This window comes from Sus scrofa, chromosome 17, assembly GCF_054392235.1.
Source record: "Sus scrofa isolate SSC_HxYL_T2T_F1_AM1 chromosome 17, Sscrofa_HxYL_maternal_Yorkshire_Landrace_v2.0, whole genome shotgun sequence".
NCBI lineage: Eukaryota > Metazoa > Chordata > Mammalia > Artiodactyla > Suidae > Sus > Sus scrofa.
Window position 1 is genome coordinate 17,876,133 of NC_139399.1, and position 21,922 is coordinate 17,898,054.

General features: G+C 51.2%; 1 protein-coding gene across 49 annotated transcripts in view; it reads right to left on the reverse strand.

Annotated features, from left to right (window-relative positions):
* The window catches only part of ANK1 (ankyrin 1), a 232,986-nt gene that overhangs the window by 99,121 nt on the left and 111,943 nt on the right, over positions 1-21,922 (reverse strand). For 37 of the 49 annotated variants that reach the window (XM_085004298.1, XM_085004324.1, XM_085004311.1 and 34 more), the window contains exon 2: positions 3,390-3,491. In XM_085004298.1, coding sequence (XP_084860424.1) covers positions 3,390-3,491 — 102 coding nt within the window. Of the gene's footprint in view, positions 1-3,389; positions 3,492-12,088; positions 12,738-21,922 lie in introns of those variants that run through there. The other 12 variants (XM_085004335.1, XM_085004334.1, XM_085004319.1 and 9 more) reach the window with 1 other exon arrangement.

A 21,922-nucleotide genomic window follows, 5' to 3' on the forward strand; every position in this document is an offset into this window, starting at 1 on the left:
CCCGGCTATGTAGACTTCCCTTTCCCCTCCCCGGCCCAATGTTCTCGACTTAGAGCAAAAGCCAAAGATCCCATGGAACTGGAAGGAGGCTCCTGCAAAGTGGTGCAGGTCTGCAGCCCTGCCCTTGCAGCAGGCACAGAACACAAGACTAGCAGGGTCCAGATGCGGGAAAGGGACAGAAGGGGTGTGTGTGAAGGAGCCATGGGACTAAATCAGCAGGAGGAGCTTTGCTCCGTGGGGACCCTCTTCCTTTGACGCCACCCCCGCGCACATCATTTCCTCACCTACAGCAGTTAGCAGCTTCCTCTGGCTAGAAGCCCAGCAGAAATGGTGTCTATAAAGTGCAAACATTACCTCGGTGCTTAGAGGGCCCTGAGCTGACCCAAGGAGCTGCCCTGAGGAGAGATAGCACAAGGACACGCCAGCCACAGCCCCATCAGGATGGAGCCTTCCCTGTGTCATCAGAATCTCCCAACCGTGCACGGAAAACAGCCTCTGGCTTAGGGCTTATGAACAGGCAGCGGCCCCCATTTCTGCTAAATGGATTCCTTTGAGAGCTTAACTCTTGGAAGGTCTCTAAGGGGCTGGTGCATCCCTTGGCTGTGTTTCGGCCGCAGAAGAAACCAGACCTCTCCTCCCTCCCGTTCAGGGAAGCCGCGGAAGGTGCCCTCAGTGTGAACCACTGGGCTGGGGTGGTATTAAAACCAAGCCTCCTTACTGAGCCCTCTGACCCCAGGACTCCCGCTCGGCCCCCCGGCTCTGCTCCTACAGTCCCTTCCCAGCAAAGAAAGGGCTTCAGAGTTTCCATCCCTCCAAAGGCAACCTTTAGCTTTGCAGGTGTGCTTAAAATCATCCAGAACGTCCTGCGGTCTTCGGACACACACACACACAAAGAAGGGGGCAGAGCTTGCCATTTCCCATCTAGTCTGCACTCCCAAGTCCAGCCTCATGCTTTCTCCCTTCTGAACTCCCTTCTGAAGTTCACTGTCAGAGTCTCTGTTTCCTATGGGACCACCCACCCCATCCTCTGATCTTTCAGCTGTGGATTTAGACCCACTGGATCTGAAAGAAGTCTTGGCAAGCGGAACTGGGGGCTTAGGCCAAGTGGAAGGGCAGGGGCAGAGAGGTTGAGGGGATGCGGGGGGTGGGGATGCAGGGGGTGGGGGGCGGGGAGAGCGCGCCGTCAGTGGGAAAGTGAAGCTGCATTCTAGGTATTTCCCCTGCTGACTTGCAAAAGCCACCTAGTCCAGAACGTGTAGTGACTAGTGGTAGAGATACTAGGTAATTCATTACTATCATTCTGATACTTTTAAATAAAATGTTAAAAATAAAAAAATTAAAAATAAAATAAAAGCCATCTAGTCCAGCACCACACGGATGGACCATGAGGACACTGTGCTACGTGAAATAAGGCAGTGACAAAAGGCAAGCACTGCATGAGTCCACTGATGAGTGAGATACCCGGAGGAGTCAGATACCTAGAGACGGAAGGGTGAATAGTGGCTGCCAGGGGCTGGGGAGGAGAGGATGGGAAGTCAGTGTTTAATGGGTGCAGAGTTTCAGTTCTGCAAGAGGAAAAGCACTTTGTGGATGGATGGTGATGATGCACATGGATGTGCCTAATGTGTATACCGCACACTTTAAAATGCTTAAGATGAGTTCCCATCATGGCGCAGCAAAAACGAACCCAACTAGGAACCATGAGGTTGTGGGCTCAATCCCTGGTCTCGCTCAGTGAGTTAAGGATCCAGCGTTGCTGTGGGCTGTGGTGTAGCTGTGGTGTAGGAGATGTGGCTCAGATCCCGAGTGGCTGTGGCTGTGGTGTAGGCCGGCAGCGGTAGCTCTGATTAGACCCCTAGCCTGGGAAACTACATGCAGCAGGTGCAGCCCTAACAAGCCAAAAAATTATCTAAATAAGCAAAATAAAATGCTTAAGATGGTAAATTCTACATTACATATTTTTTACAAGGAGAAACTTATTTTTTAATTTTTTTTTTTTTTTTTTTTGGCTGGGCCCACAGCATTCCCAGGCCAGGGATGGAAGCTGAGCCATAGCAGTGACCCGGGCCACAGCAGTGACAATGCCAGATCCTTAACCACTAGGCCACCAGGGAACTCCTCAACATGTTTTTTTCCTTTTTTTTTTTTTTGTTTTTTTTTCTTTTTAGGGCCTTACTCTAGGCAAATGGAAGTTCCCATGCTCAGGGTTGAATTGGAGCTGCAGCTGCTGGCCTATGTCGTAGCCACAGCAATGGGGGATCAGAGCCGGTTCCTTAACCCACTGATCAAGGCTGGGGATTGAACCCAAGGCTTCATGTATACCAGTCGAGGTCGTTACCACTGATCCAGGAACTCCCTAAATGGCTTTTTATTTTATTAATGTTATTTCTTATTTATTTTTATTTTTTGCTTTGTAGGGCCACATCCGAGGCATATGGAGGTTCCAACAGGGGTCCAGTCGGAGCTACAGCTGCCGGCTTACATCACAGCCACAACAACGCCAGATCCAAGCCACGTCTGTGACCTACACCACAGCTCATGGCCATGCCAGATCCTTAACCCACTGAGCAAGGCCGGGGATCGAACACACAACCTCATGTTCCTAGCTGGATTCATTTCCCCTGCGCCACGACGGGAACTCCCCTTAAACGATTTTTTAAAAAGTCACAATGGGTAAATTTATTCTAAATTAGAAACAGAATCTGCTATGTCCCTGAACAACTTTACTGACGGGCAGACACAAACAAAACAGAAGTCATCGAATCCACAGCCCCAGCGACACCCCTGGCCTCTTTCTAGGGAGTGAGATCCTCTCCATTCAGTCACTTCCTAGATCTCTGGCCCCGAATCTGACTCTGTCCTCCAATCCATCCTGCACACCTTCAGTTTCCTTCCCCTCCCCTAACCAAGCCTGTCACTTGGCACCAGAAACATTCAGAGAAGCCAGTTCAGCCGTCTAGGTTCTCAGCTTTTGTCAACACCCCAACAGAGTGAGCCCTAGGCACCACTTCCTTCTCAGCCCAGCAGCACACCACAAAGGCCGCTGTCAGACAAAGGAGATGCCTGTCACCACTGACAGAGCATCCTTCAAAGGCCCTTCTTCCTGCCCATTTCAAAGGCCACACATCCTAAGCCCACAGTGGGGATCAGCCGACTTCTAAGTGGAGAGGCCGTGGGGGACAGGGCAGGCGCATGGCCCACACTGTTTGGGCACCAGCCCTTCTCGGCGGGGTCTTGGGCTACCACAGGGCCGCAAACACCAGGGTTCAGAAGCCCTGGGGGGTTTGGAGGCCTCTGGGAAAAGGTTACGAGGGGCCGATTAAAGCCTGCAGGAAACGGTACCAGGAGCAGCTCCTTGGAGACCACAGGCCCGGCCGCGTTCCACTTACCTGGTTACAGGTGTTAATGTCTACCCCATTCCGCAGGTGATCCAAAGCTTTGTCCAAGTTACCTGATCGTGCTGCCCTCAGGAAGCTGGTAGCAGCATCTGCCTGTGGGGAGAGAGAGCAGCTGTGAGCGGGTCTGCGTGGCGACGACCTCAGGGCACATTCAAGCCCAGGGCTGCGATAAAGGGCCAAGGTCACGGTGGCAGCCAGAACACCATCCCGCAAAAGTGCCCACCCTGGTACCCAGGCACAGATGGGTCCAGAGCCCCTCTTGATGGCTCTTGGCCCATGGCTGGGGCTGCCTCCAGAGGCCAGCCTCCCTGCCTTTTGGGGCTTTTATGAGCAAGCCTCTCGGCTAGGACAGGGAGGGACCAGCCTTCCAGAGGGACCCCATTCCACCTCTAGGCGCTCAGCAGGCCTGGCATCTCTCGTTGCCTCGATGCTTCCAGCAGCTCTGCCTCCTCCTGAGGAACCCACATCACAGAGCCAGCCCCGGTGAGTCACAGATGGAGGCGCCATAGGGGCCAAACTCGTGTGTTCCCTGATGCTACTTTATTTCTAAGTAAACAGCACATGGCACTGACTATGAGCTGAGAACTGTTACCAGCACTTAACACGCAATACGTATGAACACACACAGAGGCATTTCGTCCTCCTTTCAAAACTCCCCAAGTCAGTGCTGCTGCTGTTCCCATTCTACAGATGAGGGAACCGAGGCACAGAGAGCCCAAGGGGCTTGCACAGGGTCACCTGACAGGGAACAGGCATGGCAGGCTGCCTGGCTCTAAAATCCTGAGCGTGGCCTCCCTGCTCTGCTGCTTTAGCTGGCAGGTGACCCTGCCAGCTTTCATGAGTGAGGGTAAAGCACTTGGGTCCATAGGCTGTGGCCCAGTCACCTACAGGTGCATCCAGGCCCTGCTTTGCATTACAGAGTGAGAGCTGGGGGTGGGGGGAAGAAGGTCTATTAAGGCGGACAAGTGTGGGAGGCTCCAAGCAGCTCCTCTGCGCCTGGGGCTGGGAGGTGGCACGGTCCCCAGGCACCTTCGCTCCTGTGTAAGCAGGGGAGGGTAAGGCCTTTCCCATCATACCTGGCTATGAAGCTGAAAGGCAATATTACATATTATTATAATTATTGCATCAGCACAAGTGCTGAGCATGGGACTTGCGTGAGGAACACCCTCAGGGTGAGTTTAAGAGGGGAGGGCAGGCCATGACCCCCAAGGTTCATCTGGGGGCGTCGTCTCCCTCCTTCATGCTGCAGGGGGCTGAACGGTGGCCCCCTTCTAAGATTGGTCTGCACCCTGATCTCTGGGGCCTGTGGATGGGATCTTATTTGGAGAGACTTTGCAGATGTAATTATGTCATGGGTTTGAGATGGTCCTAGATCACCTACATTGGCCCGAAACCCAATGACAAGAGTCCTTATAAGACAGAGGGGAAGACACACACAGGGAGTTCCCGTTCCTGTTGTGGCTCAGTGGGTTAAGAACCTGACATGGTGTCCATGAGGATGCGGGTTCAATCCCTGTCCTGGCTCAGGGGGTTAAGGATCTGGTGTTGCCGAGAGCTGAGGTGTAGGTCGCAGATGTGGCTCAGATCTGGTGTTGCTGTGGCTCTGGCGTAGGCTGGTAGCTGTAGCTCTAATTCGATCCTTAGCCTGGGAACATCCATATGTTGCAGGTATGGCCCTAAAAAAAAAAAAAAAAAAAAAAAAAAAAAGACATACATACACAACACACACACACATGCACACAAGACATCAGCATAGATCAGAGTGATGTGGCTACAAGCCAAGGAAGCTGGCAACCAGCTAAAGCTGGAAGAGGCAAAGATTCCAGCCCACAGTGTTCTGCTCACACCTTGACTTCAGACCTCTGGCCTCCAGACTACAGGAGAGAACATTTGTCTTGTTTTATTTTATTTTATTTATTTATTTATTTATTGTCTTTTTGCCATTTCTTGGGCTGCTCCCATGGTATGTGGAGGTTCCCAGGCTAGGGGTCAAATTGGAGCTGTAGCTGCCGGCCTATGCCAGAGCCACAGCAACGCGGGATCAGAGCCATGTCTGCAACCTACACCACAGCTCACGGCAATGCTGGATCCTTAACCCACTGAGCAAGGGCAGGGATCGAACCCGCAACCTCATGGTTCCTAATTGGATTCGTTGACCACTGAGCCACAATGGGAACTCCAAGAACATTTCTCTTGTTTTAAGCCACCAAGTTCACGGTACTTTGTTACGGCAGCCACACAGGGAACAAATAAACATGACGGAAATGCGGAAGACTCTAAATCTACAGCCAACAATCTCAAACAATGCTCCACAATGAAACCAAAGTGGGGCTGCAGGCCTTTGCCAATGAAACAGTTAATCCAGGAGTTTCCTGGTGGCTCAGAGAATTAATGATCTGGTGTTGTTACTGCAGCAGCCTGGGTCCCTGCTGTGGCATGGGTTCCATCTCCGGCCTAGGAACTTCCACATTAACCCAGTTAATCCAGGGCGGAAAAGATTTTCCAGCTCTATGGACCTCCATACGGGAGGGCTGCCCCATCCCTGTCCCCTCACTCCTCAGGCCTCTGGTGCTCTAGATCCCAGCCAAGCTCACTCAGACCTGGCCTTGCTGATCTTCCCAAAAGCCTGACGTCCTGCCAGCCCTCCTCAACTCCAGGCCTGAGTGGGTCCTGCTCTATAAGCTCACACGCAAGCTCTGAGTCTCGGAGTCTGCAGGTTCACGACACACGTGGATGTCAGATTTGTTACTGCTGAGCCACGACGGGAATTCCTGGACACTTAATATTTAGGAACAAGAGTCTGATTTTTAAAATGCACTTTAAATATACATCTTTTTTCTTTTTACAGCTACACCTGCTGCATGTGGAAGTCCCCTGGCTAAGGGTCAAATCAGAGCTCCAGCTGCAGACCTACACCATAGCCACAGCCACACTGGATCTGAGCTGCATCTGAGACCTACACCACAGCTGGCCACAATACCAGATACTTTACCCACTGAGGCAGGCCAGGGATCCAACCTGCATCCTCATGGACACTATGTCAGGTTCTTCGGAACTCCTAAGTACATATTTTTCTAACTATTTGATGGATGCCAATTTTATCCTTCCCTAGCCAAACTGACTGCATTGTGAGGTAAGGATTAAATCTTCTCTTTTGGTTTTTGTGTTTGTTTGTTTGGCCTATGGCATACGGAAGTTCCCTGGCCAGGGACAGAAGCTGCACCACAGCCACGACCCAAATCACAGCAGTGACAATGCCAGATCCTAACCCGCTGAGCCACCAGGGAACTCCCTCTTCTATCTCTTTTGAGTCCTTCAAAGCACGAAGTGTCTGCTAGGTCATGACCCCCCTTGGTCTAAAACACACAGCACTTAATATCCCTCGGCTCCTTGGTGAGGCACCTGCAGTGGAGGAAATATATCAGAAATGAGGATCAGTCTGTTAGTTCCGCAGGAGCTGAACTTCCAGAGGAATCAGACTCAAGGTTTAGTCTCTCCAGAAATAAGTGTTCGTCCCTGCTGATTCAGAAAGCCTGTCTGGATTCAGCTGTTGGGAGAAATGGGATATTACCCTCCAAAATGAAAGCATTAGGGCAAAATACATCTTCCATCTATTCAAACTGATTTCTGCAGCAGGATCATCCCATTTGGGATAAAAACCTAAGGATGGTGGGTAAAAGACAGCTGCAAGGCCAACTAGTGATCCTGTCAGACCATTCAAAGCACTGAATCTAGGAAGCAAAGGAGGATATTGATGACAGACAGACAGGCTGATAAACTCCAGATGAGGCTGAGGAATGATAACTAGTTTCCGCCGTGTGTATAAAAGAATCATGAAAATATTAATACTAATCCCAATCATTAGAAAGTATATCACCAACATCCATATATATATATATATATATATATATATATATTTTTGTTTTTCTAGGGCTGCACCCTTGGCATATGGAAGTTCCCAGGCTATGGGATGAATCAGAGTTGCAGCTGCTGGCCTACACTACATCCACAGCAACTCTGGATCCTTAACCCACTGAGCAGGGACAGGGACTGAATCCGAGTCCTCATGGATACTAGTTGGGTTTGTTACCACTGAGCCACCACAGGAACCTCCAGCAACATCTATCTTTTAATCCTGATCACAACCTGCAAGGTAGGTACAATTATTAGGCCCATTTTATTTTATTTTATTTTATTTATTTATTTTTTGTCTTTTTGCCATTTCTTGGGCCGCTTTGGTGGCATATGGAGGGTCCCAGGCTAGGGTCCAATAGGAGCTGTAGCCACCGGCCTACGCCAGAGCTACAGTGATGCCAGATCTGAGCCATGTCTGCGAACTACACTGCAGCTCACAGCAACACCGGATCCTTAACCCACTCAGCAAGGCCAGGGATTGAACCCACAACCTCATGGCTCCTAGTCGAATTTGTTAACCACTGTGCCATGACGAGAACTCCATATTAGGCCCATTTTAGAGATGACAAAACTGAGCTTTGGAGAGATTAACAACTTGCCCCAAGTTCTTCCTTAGTTAACACTCAGAGAGTCAGCCCATGACTTCCTGATTCAAGCTGATACCTTTCTACTGCCCTTGACCCTGAGGTGCATTCTCAGCAATTCCAATCTTGAGGGTGCCCAGGAAGCCCTGACAGAAGTAGGGGCTGGAAGAGGTCCCAGGCCTCTTCCAATGAAACAGTGACTCCACAGCAGAGAAAGAGTCCTTGGCAGGTCCCAGCTCTGACCCCGAGCACTGCACTGAGGCCAAGACAGGCCTCTAGAAAGGAATCAGCTAGTCCAAGTCCTTATCTCCCTGATGACAAAAACTACTGGGAAAAATAAAGTGACTAGGAGTTCCCTGGTGGCCTAGCCATTAAGGATTCGGCATGGTCACTGCTGTGGCTCAGGTTTGATCCCTGGCCCGGAAGCTTCTGTGTCTGTGGCCAAAAAATAAAAGTAATAATAAAGTGACCTGTGAAGGTCACGTGGCTAGTTAAAGGTGAAGTTCAATTGCGAAGGCTTTTTCATTTTCTCTTTCGTCTCTCCAAGCATGGAGTAGCCAGGACCAAAGCAGGACCATTGGGGTATCTGACAGGTGGGTTGTATTAATGTGTCATGACACTGTGCATCCCCCAATTGAATTCTTTTTTAAAATCACTTTTTATTAAAGTATAGTTGATGTACAAGATTCTGTCAATTTCTGCTGTACAGCAAAGTGACCCAGTCATACATATATGTACACTTTTTTTTTTTTTTTTGTCTTTTCTAGGGCCACTCCGGCGGCATATGGGGGTTCCCAGGCTAGGGGTCCAATCAGAGCTGTAGCTGCCGGCCTACACCAGAGCCACAGCAACACGGGATCCGAACCACGTCTGCAACCTACGCCACAGCTCATGGCCACGCCAGATCCTTAACCCATTGAGCAAGGGCAGGGATTGAACCAGCAACCTCATGGTTCCTAGTCAGATTCATTAACCACTGCGCCACGACGGGAACTCCCTGTACATTCTTTTTCTCCTAGTATTTTCCATCGTGTTCTATCACAAGTGATTGGATATATTCCCTGTGCTGTACAGCAGGACCTCACTGCTTATCCATTCTAAGTGTAATATAATAGTTTGCAGCTACTAACCCCAAACTCCCCGTGCATCTCACTTCCTCCCCCTCCCCCCACCTGTGGCAACCACAAATCTGTTCTTTCTCCAGTTTAATTCTACCTCCTATTTCCTGAGGCTCTGTTTCAAGCCCAGGATCATGCTAGAGCAAAGACAGAATAAAGATTCTGAATACAGGTCCCTGCCCTCAGGATTTGAAAAAGTGACAGACTTCCTAGGCGAGCCATGCCACAAGCACGTACCCAGCACATCCTAGGTCTCGGGGAATATTTAGACGGCAAAACAAATGGCCCTCTTTGGAATCTGAGACCCATTCCTGCCACCTCGTTCTGGCCAAGCCTCTAGTTCAAGTACCTCTCGCTCAATGACCTGTCCTAGGTGTCTGTTTCCTGGTGCATCTTGAACAGTTTGGAATCCAGCAGGGCAGAAAGAGAGTCAGAAGAAGCCAATATGTTCCATGTAGGTTATTTACCTGAGTCAATACCCACCAGAAAATACTAATGACTAAATACAAACGGGACTAGCTCTGCACTAGGATAAATGGGAGCAGGGTCCGGGCCAGCCCCCCAACCCCAAGTGCCCCCGTCCCTGTGGGGCAGCCTCAGAGAGGCCCCTCTGTGAGAGACCAGGCTCAGGAAGGCTGGCCATCACGTCTGGAAAATCAGTCTAGGGTGGCTCTAAACCCTGCATCGCTGCTGAGAGCCGTCGCCCCTCTGAGCTCCCTCCCCACCAAGGCTGCTCACTGGTGCCTTTGCCCCTTGCCTCAGCCTGAGCTTCACTGTAATCTAATTTGACCCGTGAGAAAATTGCTAGTGCCACCCCTGAGCGGGGGAGGGGTGCACACATTTCCAGGAGTCCCTGAACGGCCTTTCCTAACAAAATAAGTTACCTTTATAAAGCCTTTCCTTTTTTTCCCCCCGTGACCATAGCATGTGGAATGTTCCCAGACCAGAGACTGAACCCAAGCCACAGCAGTAAACAGAGATACAGCAGTGACCACGCCGGGATTCTTAACCACTAGGCCACCAGGGAACTTCTTAAGCACTCAACATCCAAGATTTCATTTGCTCCTCCCAATAATCTCCTGGGGCAAGTACCTTATCCTCTCTTCACAGATGAAGTAAATGCGGCACAGAGAGGTTAAGCTTCTTGTCCAAGGTCACACAGCTTAGTCAGGATTTGGCTCTAAGCAGCCTGTCTCCAGGGTCTTGCCCTTCAGCCCTTCAGCTGTGCTGCCTCACGAGTCTCATTCAAGGGCCCAGAGATGTCTCTCCAGGTCCGCTCTGGCTGGAGGGAGCCTACTGCCTGCGCTCAGAGGCTGTACCCACTCCAGCCCTCACTTTGGGAGGAAGTAAGTGGAGGAGAAAGGAAGCGAATGGAATTCCTCCAGGGACTCAAATTCTCATCAGGGCTGCTCATCGGAAAAGGGAGGTGAACCCTTGGTTACCTGAGACACCCAGACTATTATTAAACTTGCACTTCCTGAGCGGGGCCATACGAATATAGTAAGAGGTAAGTAGCCCAGGGGGCTCCAGTGTCGGGCTGGGGTGGGGTGGAGTGGAGCAGGTGCCTCAAGGTCAGCAAGCCTGTGCGCGGGAGCTGGGAGGCAGCCCGCGGGCAAAGGCTAGGTTTAGACCTGGTGGGAGAACCCAGGGCCTCTTCACACCTCCTCTGGGGCTTGAGATGCCCTGAGCTTTCCCTGGACAATCCCAACGGACTTTTTCAAGGCCTTTTAGTGCGGAACTTCTTTAAAAAGATCAATGGAAACTGAGCTCTCATCAATTTTTGTAAACAGCGATAAGGCAGTCTCTCTCTCCCAAAGAGTCTTATTTGGGCACTGGAAAGTTTCTTTGACAGGGTCACGGTCAGAACTCCCAGGAGAGGTTCTAGATCTTTTCCTGAGGCGCCTCAGTACATCCAGGAGACCAAGTACAGCAGGCAGCTACATAGGAGAGAGGCCCTCGACCTCTGAGATTTCCTTCAAACTCAGAGCCGCGGGGTGGGGGGTGTTCTTGGAGGGGGCCTGGGGGAAAGAACAGCCAGTGCCAGGCAGTATGCACCTGTGTGGGCCCAGCCTTAGCCCACCCACCATAGAGACGTGAGCCCTGGGCCCCAGTGTGCATTTTCATTAGCTTACTTTCACCTTTTTTTTTTTTTTTTTTTTTCCTGTCAAGTTGTACTATTGAAGCTTCACAAACTGTCTCCAGGTGCGGGCCCCCCACCCCCGCCCCGACTCCCACTGACAAAGATGTCATGAACCACTTAAAGGTGTCACTGAGGAAACAAGGTGTGTAAGCAGGAGCCCCAGCTTCTCCGATAACCTCTCCGCACAACCGAGAAGCTTTGCTATAAACCCGCTCCATTCCTGCGCTCTCCGGGCATCCTGCTTAGAGACTGGGTGATGCAGGGATGTGAGAAAAGCCACAGTGGACCCTGACTTTGGGAAGACCTGGCGTGAAGCCCTGTTCTGCCACTTGATGCTGTCTGTGCCTCGTACAAGTTCCCAAACCTCGACGTCCCCATTGCTAAAATGGGGACAATACACAGTTCGCCAGGAGGCTTTGAGGATGACGGGGAAAAGGAGCCCCGCCCCGCAGGCTTTTCCCGCTGCCTCTGGACCTCCAGGCGCTAGTGTTTCTAAGGTCCAGGGGCAGAATCCCGCGGGCGCGCGAGGCAGCCCTCCTCTGGCGAAAGCCGTGGCATCCCCGCGGGTCCGAGTGGGTCCCAGCGAGGAACGGCCGGGCGTCCTGCTCCCCCGCCTCCCCCGCCGCCCCAACCGAATCGTCCCGGCCGGACTCTCCTCCGGGCACCTCCACGCGCCCGCCCCGGCCACAGGTCCCGCCGCCTCCCGGCACCAGCCCCTCCGCGGCGGCGGCCTCCAGGCCAAAGGAATTTTCCTCTGGATCCTGCTAGAAGCCTCGCCGCCCGCGGGCATGAGGCAGCAGAAGGGCGGCCGGCGCACGTCCCCGCCCCCGCCCGCGCCCTCGCCCGGAAAGTTGGCGCCCGGCGCCCGGCGAGCCCGCGGCGAGGGGCGCGGCGGCGGGGACCCCGCGTGGCGCGGGCTGGCCGTGCACTCACCGCGGCGTCTGGACCCGACCTGCCCTGTCGCGCTGCCATCGTCCGGCGCCCGCGCGGAAATCTGAGCCCGCGCCCGGCTCCCCTCCCCCGTTATCTGCTCGGAGGCGCGGGGAGCGCCAGCAAGTTACGCGGCATCTGGCTAAAAATACAGGCGCCCGCCGCTCGCCTGGGCTCGGCTCCGGCGCGCGGACCCTGGCTCCGGCCCGTCAGCCAGCCGCTAGTGGGGTCTCTTCATTTTCTCCCCATCCTCGTGTCTGATGGGAAAGTTAATGTGAAGCGATCTCCGGAGACGAAGCACCTGCGGCCGAACCCCGCGGTGCGGGCGCGTGGAGGGTGCGGCGGGGGTGCGGGCCGAGCTGCAGGGGCGGCCGGCCGGCGGAGGGCAGCGTCCTGCGGCTGCAGAGAGGAGGCACACGCGTCCAATGGAGGTGAGGAGCTCCAAGCTGCATGGCGCTCCCCGCCCTGCCTCCTGCCTCCCCGAGCGCCCGGGTGAATGGGCCCCGGAGCCGGCGGAGACGGCCAGGGTGAGCTCAGCAGAGTCTATTTATGCCCCATCGCCAATCTGCGTGTTTACAGCGTTTACATCGTGTCCTGAGACACCAGCTAATCAGCCTCTTCCAGCTCCTGCTGGAGAGCCGAGCCGCGGAGTGAAGCTGAGAGGCAGGACTCAGATCTGTTACTACGTTCTCTCTCTCTCCTGCCTCCAGTCTGACGATGTTCAGGGATTGTCACCCAAGGCGGGAGGAAGCTCCCAGCTTTCTGCCCGGGACCATCCTCACCTTTTGGTGAGGTCGTTTCGGGGGCAGATGTCGAAAGCGTGTCGGGGGTTGGATACAACACGGGATTACGCTGAGCCTTGAGAAATGGCCAGCAGAAAGGGTGATGGAAACTGGCAGGGCTGCTGGCGATGCTGTTTGTTCCCACTTGGATGTTTTGGATCATGAGCCCAACTCATGCTCTCTTCAGTTAGCAGTCTAGACACAATACCAAATGCTGTTTTCCCAATTCTTCTGCCCTGACACATGGGCACGGGAGAGCTGTGTGTTGGGAGGTAACTGAGTACCTATTAGGTGATGGACATATTGCTTTATCTCATTAACACTCACAGCCGCCTCTAAAGGTAGAAGATGCTGTTGGAGCTGTACAGACACGGAAGCTGAGCCCAGAGAGATGAAGGTCAGGACCCAAGGTTGCTATTAGGTAACACAGGGTCCCACTGACCCAAAGCCCTTCCATTAGCAGCAGTGGCAAGATCCCCAGCCCAAGTGCACCCGGTGCCAGGGGGGACAACCAGCAGGCTGCTCTGAGGTTAGAAAAAAAACCCGAGTGTTTGCCAAAGTAAGGCGCTCTTGTAAATTGGTGCAGCCGCTGTGGAAAACAGTATGGAGGTTCCTCCAAAAACTAAAAATAGAACTACCATTATGATCCAGCAGTCCCACTCCTGGATATTATCTGAAGAAAGTGAAAACACTAATTCGAAAAGATATCTGCATCCCAGTGTTCACAGCAGCATTATTTACAATGGCTAAGATGTGGAAGCAACCTAAGCATCCATTAGCAGAGGAATGGATAAAGATATGGTATGTGTGTGTATATATATAGAGAGAGAGAGAGAGAGGAGAGAGAGAGAGACAACCAACCTGTATATGTAGGATACTACTCAGCCATACAAAAAACAAAATAGTGCCATTTGCAGCAACAGGGATGGACCTGGAGGGTACTATACTTGCTGAAATTTAGCCAGACAGAGAAAGAGACTGATTAATTAAGCAGACAGAGAGAGACTAATACTGTTTTCATGTATATGTCTTACATGTCTAGTATAAATAATGAAACAAACAAATGAATATAACAAAACAGAAACAGATTCACAGATAGAAAACAAACTATTTACTAGTAGAGAGAAGAGCAGCGAGGAGGGCAACAAAGGGGAAGGGGATTAAGAAGTACAAGCTACTTGGTATAAAATAAACAAGATACAAGGATGTGACATTTGGCACAGGGAATATAGCCAATATTTTGTAATAACTTCAAATGGAGTATAATCAATAAAGATATTTGAATCACTATGTTGTACACCTAAAACTAAAAATTAATACAATATTGTGAATTAACTATACGTCAATTAAAAGCAAAATGGGAGTTCCCGTCGTGGCTTGCGGAAACGAATCTGACTAGCATCCATGAGGACTCAGATTCAATCCCTGCCTTGTTCGGTGGGTTAAGGATTTGGCGTTGGTGTAGGTCGCAGACGCAGCTCGGATCTGGAGTTGCTGTGGCTGTGGTGTAGGCCAGCGGCTACAGCTCCAATTAGACCCCTAGCCCAGGAACCACCATATGCCTTGGATGTGGCCCTAAAAAATAAAGGAAAGTGCTTTTCAAAGCCATTTGACAATTAGGGGAAAGTCCCAAATAAATGGGATAAACAAGATCAGGAGAGAGGAACAGGTTATTGCCAAAAAAAAGAGTGAAGTGTATAAGGCAGCATGCCCCTCCCCATTGGGGTGAAACTGCTGGTATTTAAAGATAGCAGGGGAGTTACCATTGTGGCTCAGCTGTAACGAACCCCACTGGTATCCATGAGGATGTGGGTTCGATCCCTGGCCTTGCTCAGTGGGTTAAGCATCTGGTGTTGCTGTGAGCTGTGGTGTATGTCGCAGACACGGCTTGGATCCTGTGTTGCTATGGCGGTGGTGACCTTTAGCCTGGGGGAACTTCCATATGCCTCATGTTCGGCCCTAAAAAGCAAAAAAAAAAAAAAAAAAGATAGCAACAGCAGAATTCTCTAGGCCCAAGACCCTCAATGCACACAGAGGACGGGCAACCCCTGAAAGGCAGAAAACGCCACACCTCTGGACCAAAGGACAGGAAGTCACCACACCCCCTTCTCTACGCGCAAAAGGGCACACATTTTAAAAGCACGGGTTACCCTGCATGTCTCTAGCTCTGAGCCTCTTAAAAACCGCCTCTCAGATTTGCTAAGAGCCTCTACATAGAGAGCGTCAATTAATAAATTATGGTTACTGGAACAGCCCCGATCCATAGCCCAGTGGAATATCTCAAGGGATTCTAAAGCACTGTTCCAACATTAATATTGAGAGAGAGAAATGCCCTGCCCAAATGGAAGATGAATAATACGTATCATAGTTTCAAAAACACTGATGCAATGCACTCAAACCATGAACTGAAAAGAGACTGTTTTCAACAGCTGTACTGAAGAGTATGAACAATGTACTATAAACTGCACATTTAAAACGCACAATTTGGTAAGTTTTTATATATACATAACTCTATAACCTATATATATAAGTATAAAATATACGTAACCTTTTATATATGACATAACCCTATAAAACCACCACTACTATCAAGACAATGAACCTCCAAAAGTTTCCTCCTGCCCCTCTATAGTCCCTCCCATTGGTCCATTTTCTTGCCAGCACTTGGTATGACCAGCCAATTTAGATATTCTGATAGGCGTGTGGTAGTATTGTGGTTTTAGTTTCTATTCCCCTAATAACTAATGATGCTAAACACCTTTTCAGGGGCTTCCTTGCAATCCATATATCTTCTTTGGTGACGTGTCTGTTCAAATCTTGTGCCCGTTTTTTATTTTTTACTGCTTTAAAGGTTTTATTATTATGTCGTTGTTTGTTTTGTTTTGTTTTGGACATGCCCGCAGCATGTGTAAGGTCCCAGGCCAGAGAAAGAACCTGCGCCATAGCAGCAACCCAAGCCACAGCAGCGACAATGCCAGATCCTTAAACTGCTGGGCCATCAGGAAACTCCCTTTTGCCCATTTTTTAAACTGGGTTGCTTATTTACTTATTATTGAGTTTTGAGACTTCTTTATACACAGCATATCTATTTCCTTTCTTTTTTTTCTTTTTTTCTTTTTGTCTTTTTAGGGCGCCACACCCACAGCAAATGGAAGTTCCCAGGCTAGCGGTCTAATCAAAGCTATAGCTGCCAGCCTACACCACAGCCACAGCAAGTAGGGATCCAAGCCGCGTCTGCAACCTATTCAATAGCTCACAGCAATGCCAGATCCTTAACCCACTGAGCAAAGCCAGGGATTGAACCTGCACCCTTATGGATACTAGTCAGGTTCTTTACTGCTGAGCCACAATGGGAACTCCCAGCATATCTGTTCTCAAGGTGAGATAAACTATGATCTTACAAGTCAAGTGAAAAGTTCAAAGTTAAATAGCAAAAAATTCCCAATCCAATTCTAATACCCAGATAGTGTAACTCCTAAGCCCTGGGTCCTTTATACCATGAATGCTATGGGTTATATACATCCTAAAGAAAAAAGATGAACTAGTCATAGTGGTCTGAAAGCTGAACACAACGCACGGTACTGTTGAGAGGAGGGGCAAGGTGCTGAGGTATCATCAGAGGACTCGAGGACTCAGGACTGCCAAGGATTCTTGCCATTGGTTGTGACCTCGGTAGGGTTGAGGCTTTGCAACCTAGATGTGCAGAGTTGGCCAAAGCCCAAGCGGAGAAGAAGGGAACAATTCCAGGGACATTATTTAATAAGAACAGAGGTTAAAAGACCTGGGACAATCAACACGAAAGAAGTGAGGGCTCAGGGAGAAACTCCTCCACTCCAGAGCCTGGGTCTCCAAGTGGGACCAACATGGCGCCCTTTCCCAGGTGCAGCAGCCTGGGTACCATGATTCAATTATAAGCTCCTCAAAGGCGAGACAGCTTGGTTCACCTGTTCTGTATTCCCCCGTCCCTCTCCCTCACCTTCCCTCCTGCTTCCCTGTATGACCAGCACAAAGGTGGGCAGAGGTGACACAGAAACACTTGCTGACTGATGTATGAACATGACGTGCGCATCTGTTTCCACAGTCATGAGGAAACCGTAAGTCACGGGGTTAAATTGACGTGAAGAAGTCTTTGATCAGACAGAAAGAATTCTTTCAGCTGTAAGGGATGTGGCTGAATAGAACTCATTGCTCAGAAAGGGCTGAATCTTTGCTGGAGATCCTCTGGGATGGTAAAGAAACATATGTCACCATCCCATGGGTTGTGTAGAAGCCCAGGATAAGGAGCCCACTTGTAAGGGGTGCTTTGGGCTCCAGGGATTCAGAAAGATAAGCCCTTCGTTTCTCTCCCCATTGACTGTCCCTCCTTAACCTTCCATCCACGCCCTTAGACAGCAAATAATCATCCTGCCTCCCTGCCTGTTTCCTGGCTCTTTTCATACCTCAAGGCTGCACTTTTACTTCTAGGATTGAGAATGCCCAGGAAACCAGCCAGTGAGAGATACTGAAACCAAAGCAAAGCGACCAAAGCAAAGGACCGGAGAGGAACTGTTGGGCTAAAAAGAAAAAGCCGAAGGGTTCTTGGTAAGGATGCAAGACCACTTGTTCTAGCCTACAGGTTCATGGCATCTGCTGTTTTTTCCCAGTTGTGCCAAATATTTTACCAGCTCTCTCTACAGTTCCTCGCAGACAAGCGTAAGGAAGGGCTGGAGGAGTTCTGTCCCCCAGAACACATTCAGCCGTGCCAGGAGGAGATGGTGCAGGGGGGAAGAACGGGACCCAGCACACAGTGGACCTGGATGGAGGGGGAGCCTGGCACAGCTCCAGGCCCCTCTGCCACCAACTCTCCCTGAATCTTCCAGAAACGGGGAGCCTGCTCCTTTTTGCTCAAAAGCATAAAGCAAAGCATCCCAAGTGCATGGGATTCTCAGGCGACTGCCTTCACAGGAAGCTTTGGGAGATGGGAACAGGCAGCTTCAGACTGGACCCAAGCTGGCTCCTCTGTAAAGGGATGGAGCTGAGATTCAGAGCAGACCGGGGAGTCCAGAGTTGGGCTTCCTGGCACCTCACGCCCTGGTCAACGACCACTCTCCCCCACCCGCCCCCATGTCCCCAGAGGACAGAGGGCTGTTTTAATCCTACTCTGAAATAAAATTTGACGCAGCACTGAAAGGCACCAGCATCACCATTTGCTTTTCCCGGCAGCCTTAGAATATGCAAAGTCAGAGTTCCCATTGTGGCTCAGTGAGTTAAGAACCAACATTGTCTCTGTGAGGATGTGGGTTCGATCCCTGGCCTCCTCAGTGTGTTAAGGATCCCGTGTTGCCGTGAGCTATGGTGTAGGTCACAGACGTGGCTTGGATCCTGCATTATTGAGGCTGTGCTGTAGGCTTAAGGTGCAGCTCAGATTCAACCCCTAGCCTGGAAACTTCCATGTGCTGAAGGTGTGGCCATAAAAACAAAACAATACAAAAAATTTGAAGTTAACAGGCTGACAGTCAAACTGTGTAACCTTTTTTTTTTTTTTTTTTTTTTTTTTTTTTGCTTTTTAGGGCTGCACTTGCAGCATAAAGAAGTTCCCAGGCTAGGGGGCAAATGGGAGCTGCAGCTGCCTACACCACAGCCACAGCGATGCCAGATCCAAGCCTCACCTTCAACCTGCACAACTCACGGCAACGCCGGATCCTTAACCCACTGAGTGACGCCAGGGATTGAACCCAAGTCCTCATGGATACTAGTCGGGTTCGTTTCCGCTGCGCCACAATGGGAACACCCAAACTGTAACTTTTGATGAAAGTGATATGTTCCCTGGAGGACAGAGATAGACCCCCCACACCCCCCCAAATGTGGCTGTTCACCTGGAGACCTGCTATGGACACCCCCTCCCAGAATATGGATGCTCAAGTTGGGCAGCAAGAAACAATGGCCTGTGGAAAAAGACTGCCTGCATAGATTAACCTCCTACAAGGACTGACTGCCCTCTGTCATGGGACTTGACCCCCTACCCATCCCTTGACCTTCCCCTCCTCCTCCTTCGTCGTTCCTGCCACAAGTTCCCGCCACAGAGACTTTATAAGCCTCGCCCTCCTCACAGTCAGGGCTGGTGCCATCTGGAGCTCAGCCCGTGCCCCTCTGATGCCTTAATACCTCTCTCTTGCTTTACAACTTGGCCTTGCCCGTTCCTCCCTTGGCAAACCTAAAAAAAGGGAAATAACTTTTCTGAGCATCGTTTTCCTCATCAGTGAAATGAAAATAAGCTCTCCTCTTCCTGGCCCCTTCCTGGGTATTGTGAGAATAACGTAAAAATGCCCAGCACCACTGCAGGCACATAGTAGGTCTTCAGTGAATGACAACAATGTTCTTTCCCCCTTCTTTCCTCGCATCACGAAAGCTTTTGTCAAAGGTGGACGTGCCACCCCCCCCAACACACACACACCTCGAGGTAGGGGGTGTGACTGCTTTCGCTTTGACCCTGGAACTTAGAGGCTGGTTATTGCCTGTGCAAGGTCGGAGCACCCTTGGCCAAGAATAAGACCCCAGCCAGCCCAGCTGCTGTAGCCACTAGACCTCTCAGACTTTCACTGCGTCATTTCCTTTTTCTTTTCTTTTTTGGACGCCCTGAGGCATATGGAATTCCCAGGCCACAGATCAGATGGGAGCCACAGTTTTGACCTAAGCCACGGCTGTGGCGATGCCCAACCTTTAACCCACTGTGCCAGGCCGGGGATTGAACCTGCAGCCCAGTGCTCCCAAGATGCCACTGATCCCGTTGCACCACACTGGGAACTCCCCAAGCTTCAAATTCTTGATGTACGTTTATTTTTTTTTCCCCTGCATCATTTTTAATTTCCATTTTCTCTGCTGTGGAGAAAGAATTCTCAGGGCACAAGTCCAGCTGAAGCCCTGCTCCTGAGCCCCGCCCGGGCCCACCACTCCTCCCTGCTGCATCCCTGCCTACAGGATAGCTTTGCCCTGAACCATTCTTCTATCTGCCCAGCCCCGCACCCACCCAGGGAGTTGCCCCAGCTGGAGTCTCTGTGGGAGGCTGATACGGGTGGGTTGCAGGAGCTCCACCTTTTACTGAGAAAGGCAGGCGGGCTTATCACCCCCCCCCCCCGCCCCCCGGAGCTGCGCTACACTCCCACCCCACCCTGGGGGAGTCTGTGAACCCTCTAAAACATCCTACTTGGTGTGTGTGTGTGGGGGGTATTTTTCCCCTTGGGGACACTGCTGGGCCCTTCCTGCCCTAGCCCCTTCCCCAGTTAATTAGGGAGGAACTTGGCAGAATAGATGCTTCAGCTCTTGAGTCAGATGGCCCCGGAAATCCAGGGTGACTCCTTCAGACCTTGAGTGATGAGAGCTGAGAGCCTTGGTTATTTTTCTATTTCACTGTGAGGTGAGCTCCCCGGTGGCCAGTTCAGTGGCCCTGGGCCCCGCCTCCCTGGAGCAAGGATCCCGAGTGAGTGCAGGGTCTATTTAGGGAGGTGATTGGAGCTGGGTATCAAGTCCCACGGTGCTGGCACTGGTGTCTATCATGTTCCTTTTAAGAGGGTTGGCAGGCCTGGGGTCTATTTTTAAACCTATGAGAAGGTACTCCGTGCATTCCAGGGCAGGCCAACGTCAAAGCCAAGATCGCACGGGGGAGGCAGGGAGAGCGAGGCTGGATCTAGGATCTTCTCTTCGCTTACACACAGGGGTTCCCCTTAGTCCTGAGACCAGACACTGACCGTCCATCAAAGGGGTCTCTCTAATTGGAGGTCCCTCTGGGACATGACCTCAGTGGAATTTGACTTCTCACACTGAACCCTTGAGTGACATGCTGGGTCTGTGTTTCAGTATTGAGATTTTGAAACTAGACCCCCACACTCAGGGTGAAAAATCATGTGCCTTTTTGTATATCTAGCCTCTCCCTTTCCTCTGATTTTTTTTTTTTTTCTTTTGACAGCCGGACCTGCAGCATATGGAATTTTCCAGGCCAGGGGTCAAATCAGAGCTGGAGCTGAGGCCACAGCCACAGCCGTAGCCACAGCAACATGGGATCCAAGCCACCACGGGAGACCTATGCAGTAGTTTTCAGCGACACAGGATCCTTAACCCACTAAGCGAGGCCAGGGATGGAACCTGCATCCTCATGGATACCAGTTGGATTCTTAGCCTTCTGGGTCACCATGGGAACGCCTCTCCTCTGATTTTCAAAGCAGACCTAGAAACCCCAGCCCCCTGGCCCCAGCCCTGGAGAGCCCATAGCCAAGAATTTGCTGTGGAGAAGGGGGCAAGCAAAGCCTGACTCCCACAGGGGTCTCTGTGCCCACCACCTGGGAAATCCTGCCCTGTGCTGGAGAGAAGCGTGGGGAGTGGGCTCGAGGGGCTAGTCCGCAGGGGACAGGATTATCTTCCCAGTAGTGAGAAGCCAACAGGCACCAGACGCCACTGTTTTCCGTCAAACAACCAGATGACGAGAACAGAGTGTTTCATGTACGCTAACAAGTTTCAGCTTTGGTATCCGCTTCTCTTTTTGAATAAGAAACAGACCCAGAATCCCGAAAGAAAAAACTGCCTTGAGAACAAGCAAGGGTTTCCGCTGAGCAGTTCCAGGACCACCCCCCCGGGGGGGGGGTAACCGGGCAGGGAGGTAAGGATGGGACAAGCATCTTCTATTCATCTCCAAACTCCTGTGCCCAGCACGGAAGCTACTCTCCATACCTGATGAACAGGATTAAGTTCCCAACTCATGGAATGGGATTCTGCCAGGCCAGGTCAAAATAAGACACGCGTGTTGACATGACCCTGGCTACACACCAGAGGCTCCATCAACAGTAGCCCAGTTGGAATCTGAATTGATCCATTCAGATTGTAAAACGGCACATCGGTCGAAGAAAACAAATCATGGGTCCAGGGCTGGTTGGCCAAACCATTCATTTCCCCACCAACCATTATGTGGTCCCTGCGGGAACAGCCTTGGAACCACAGTCGATTCTGGGGTGGCGGGGCGGGGGGGCAGCGGGGGCCGGTGGGGGGGGAGTGTCACAGGCGCGGCCTCTCCCCCGGAGGCCTGGGC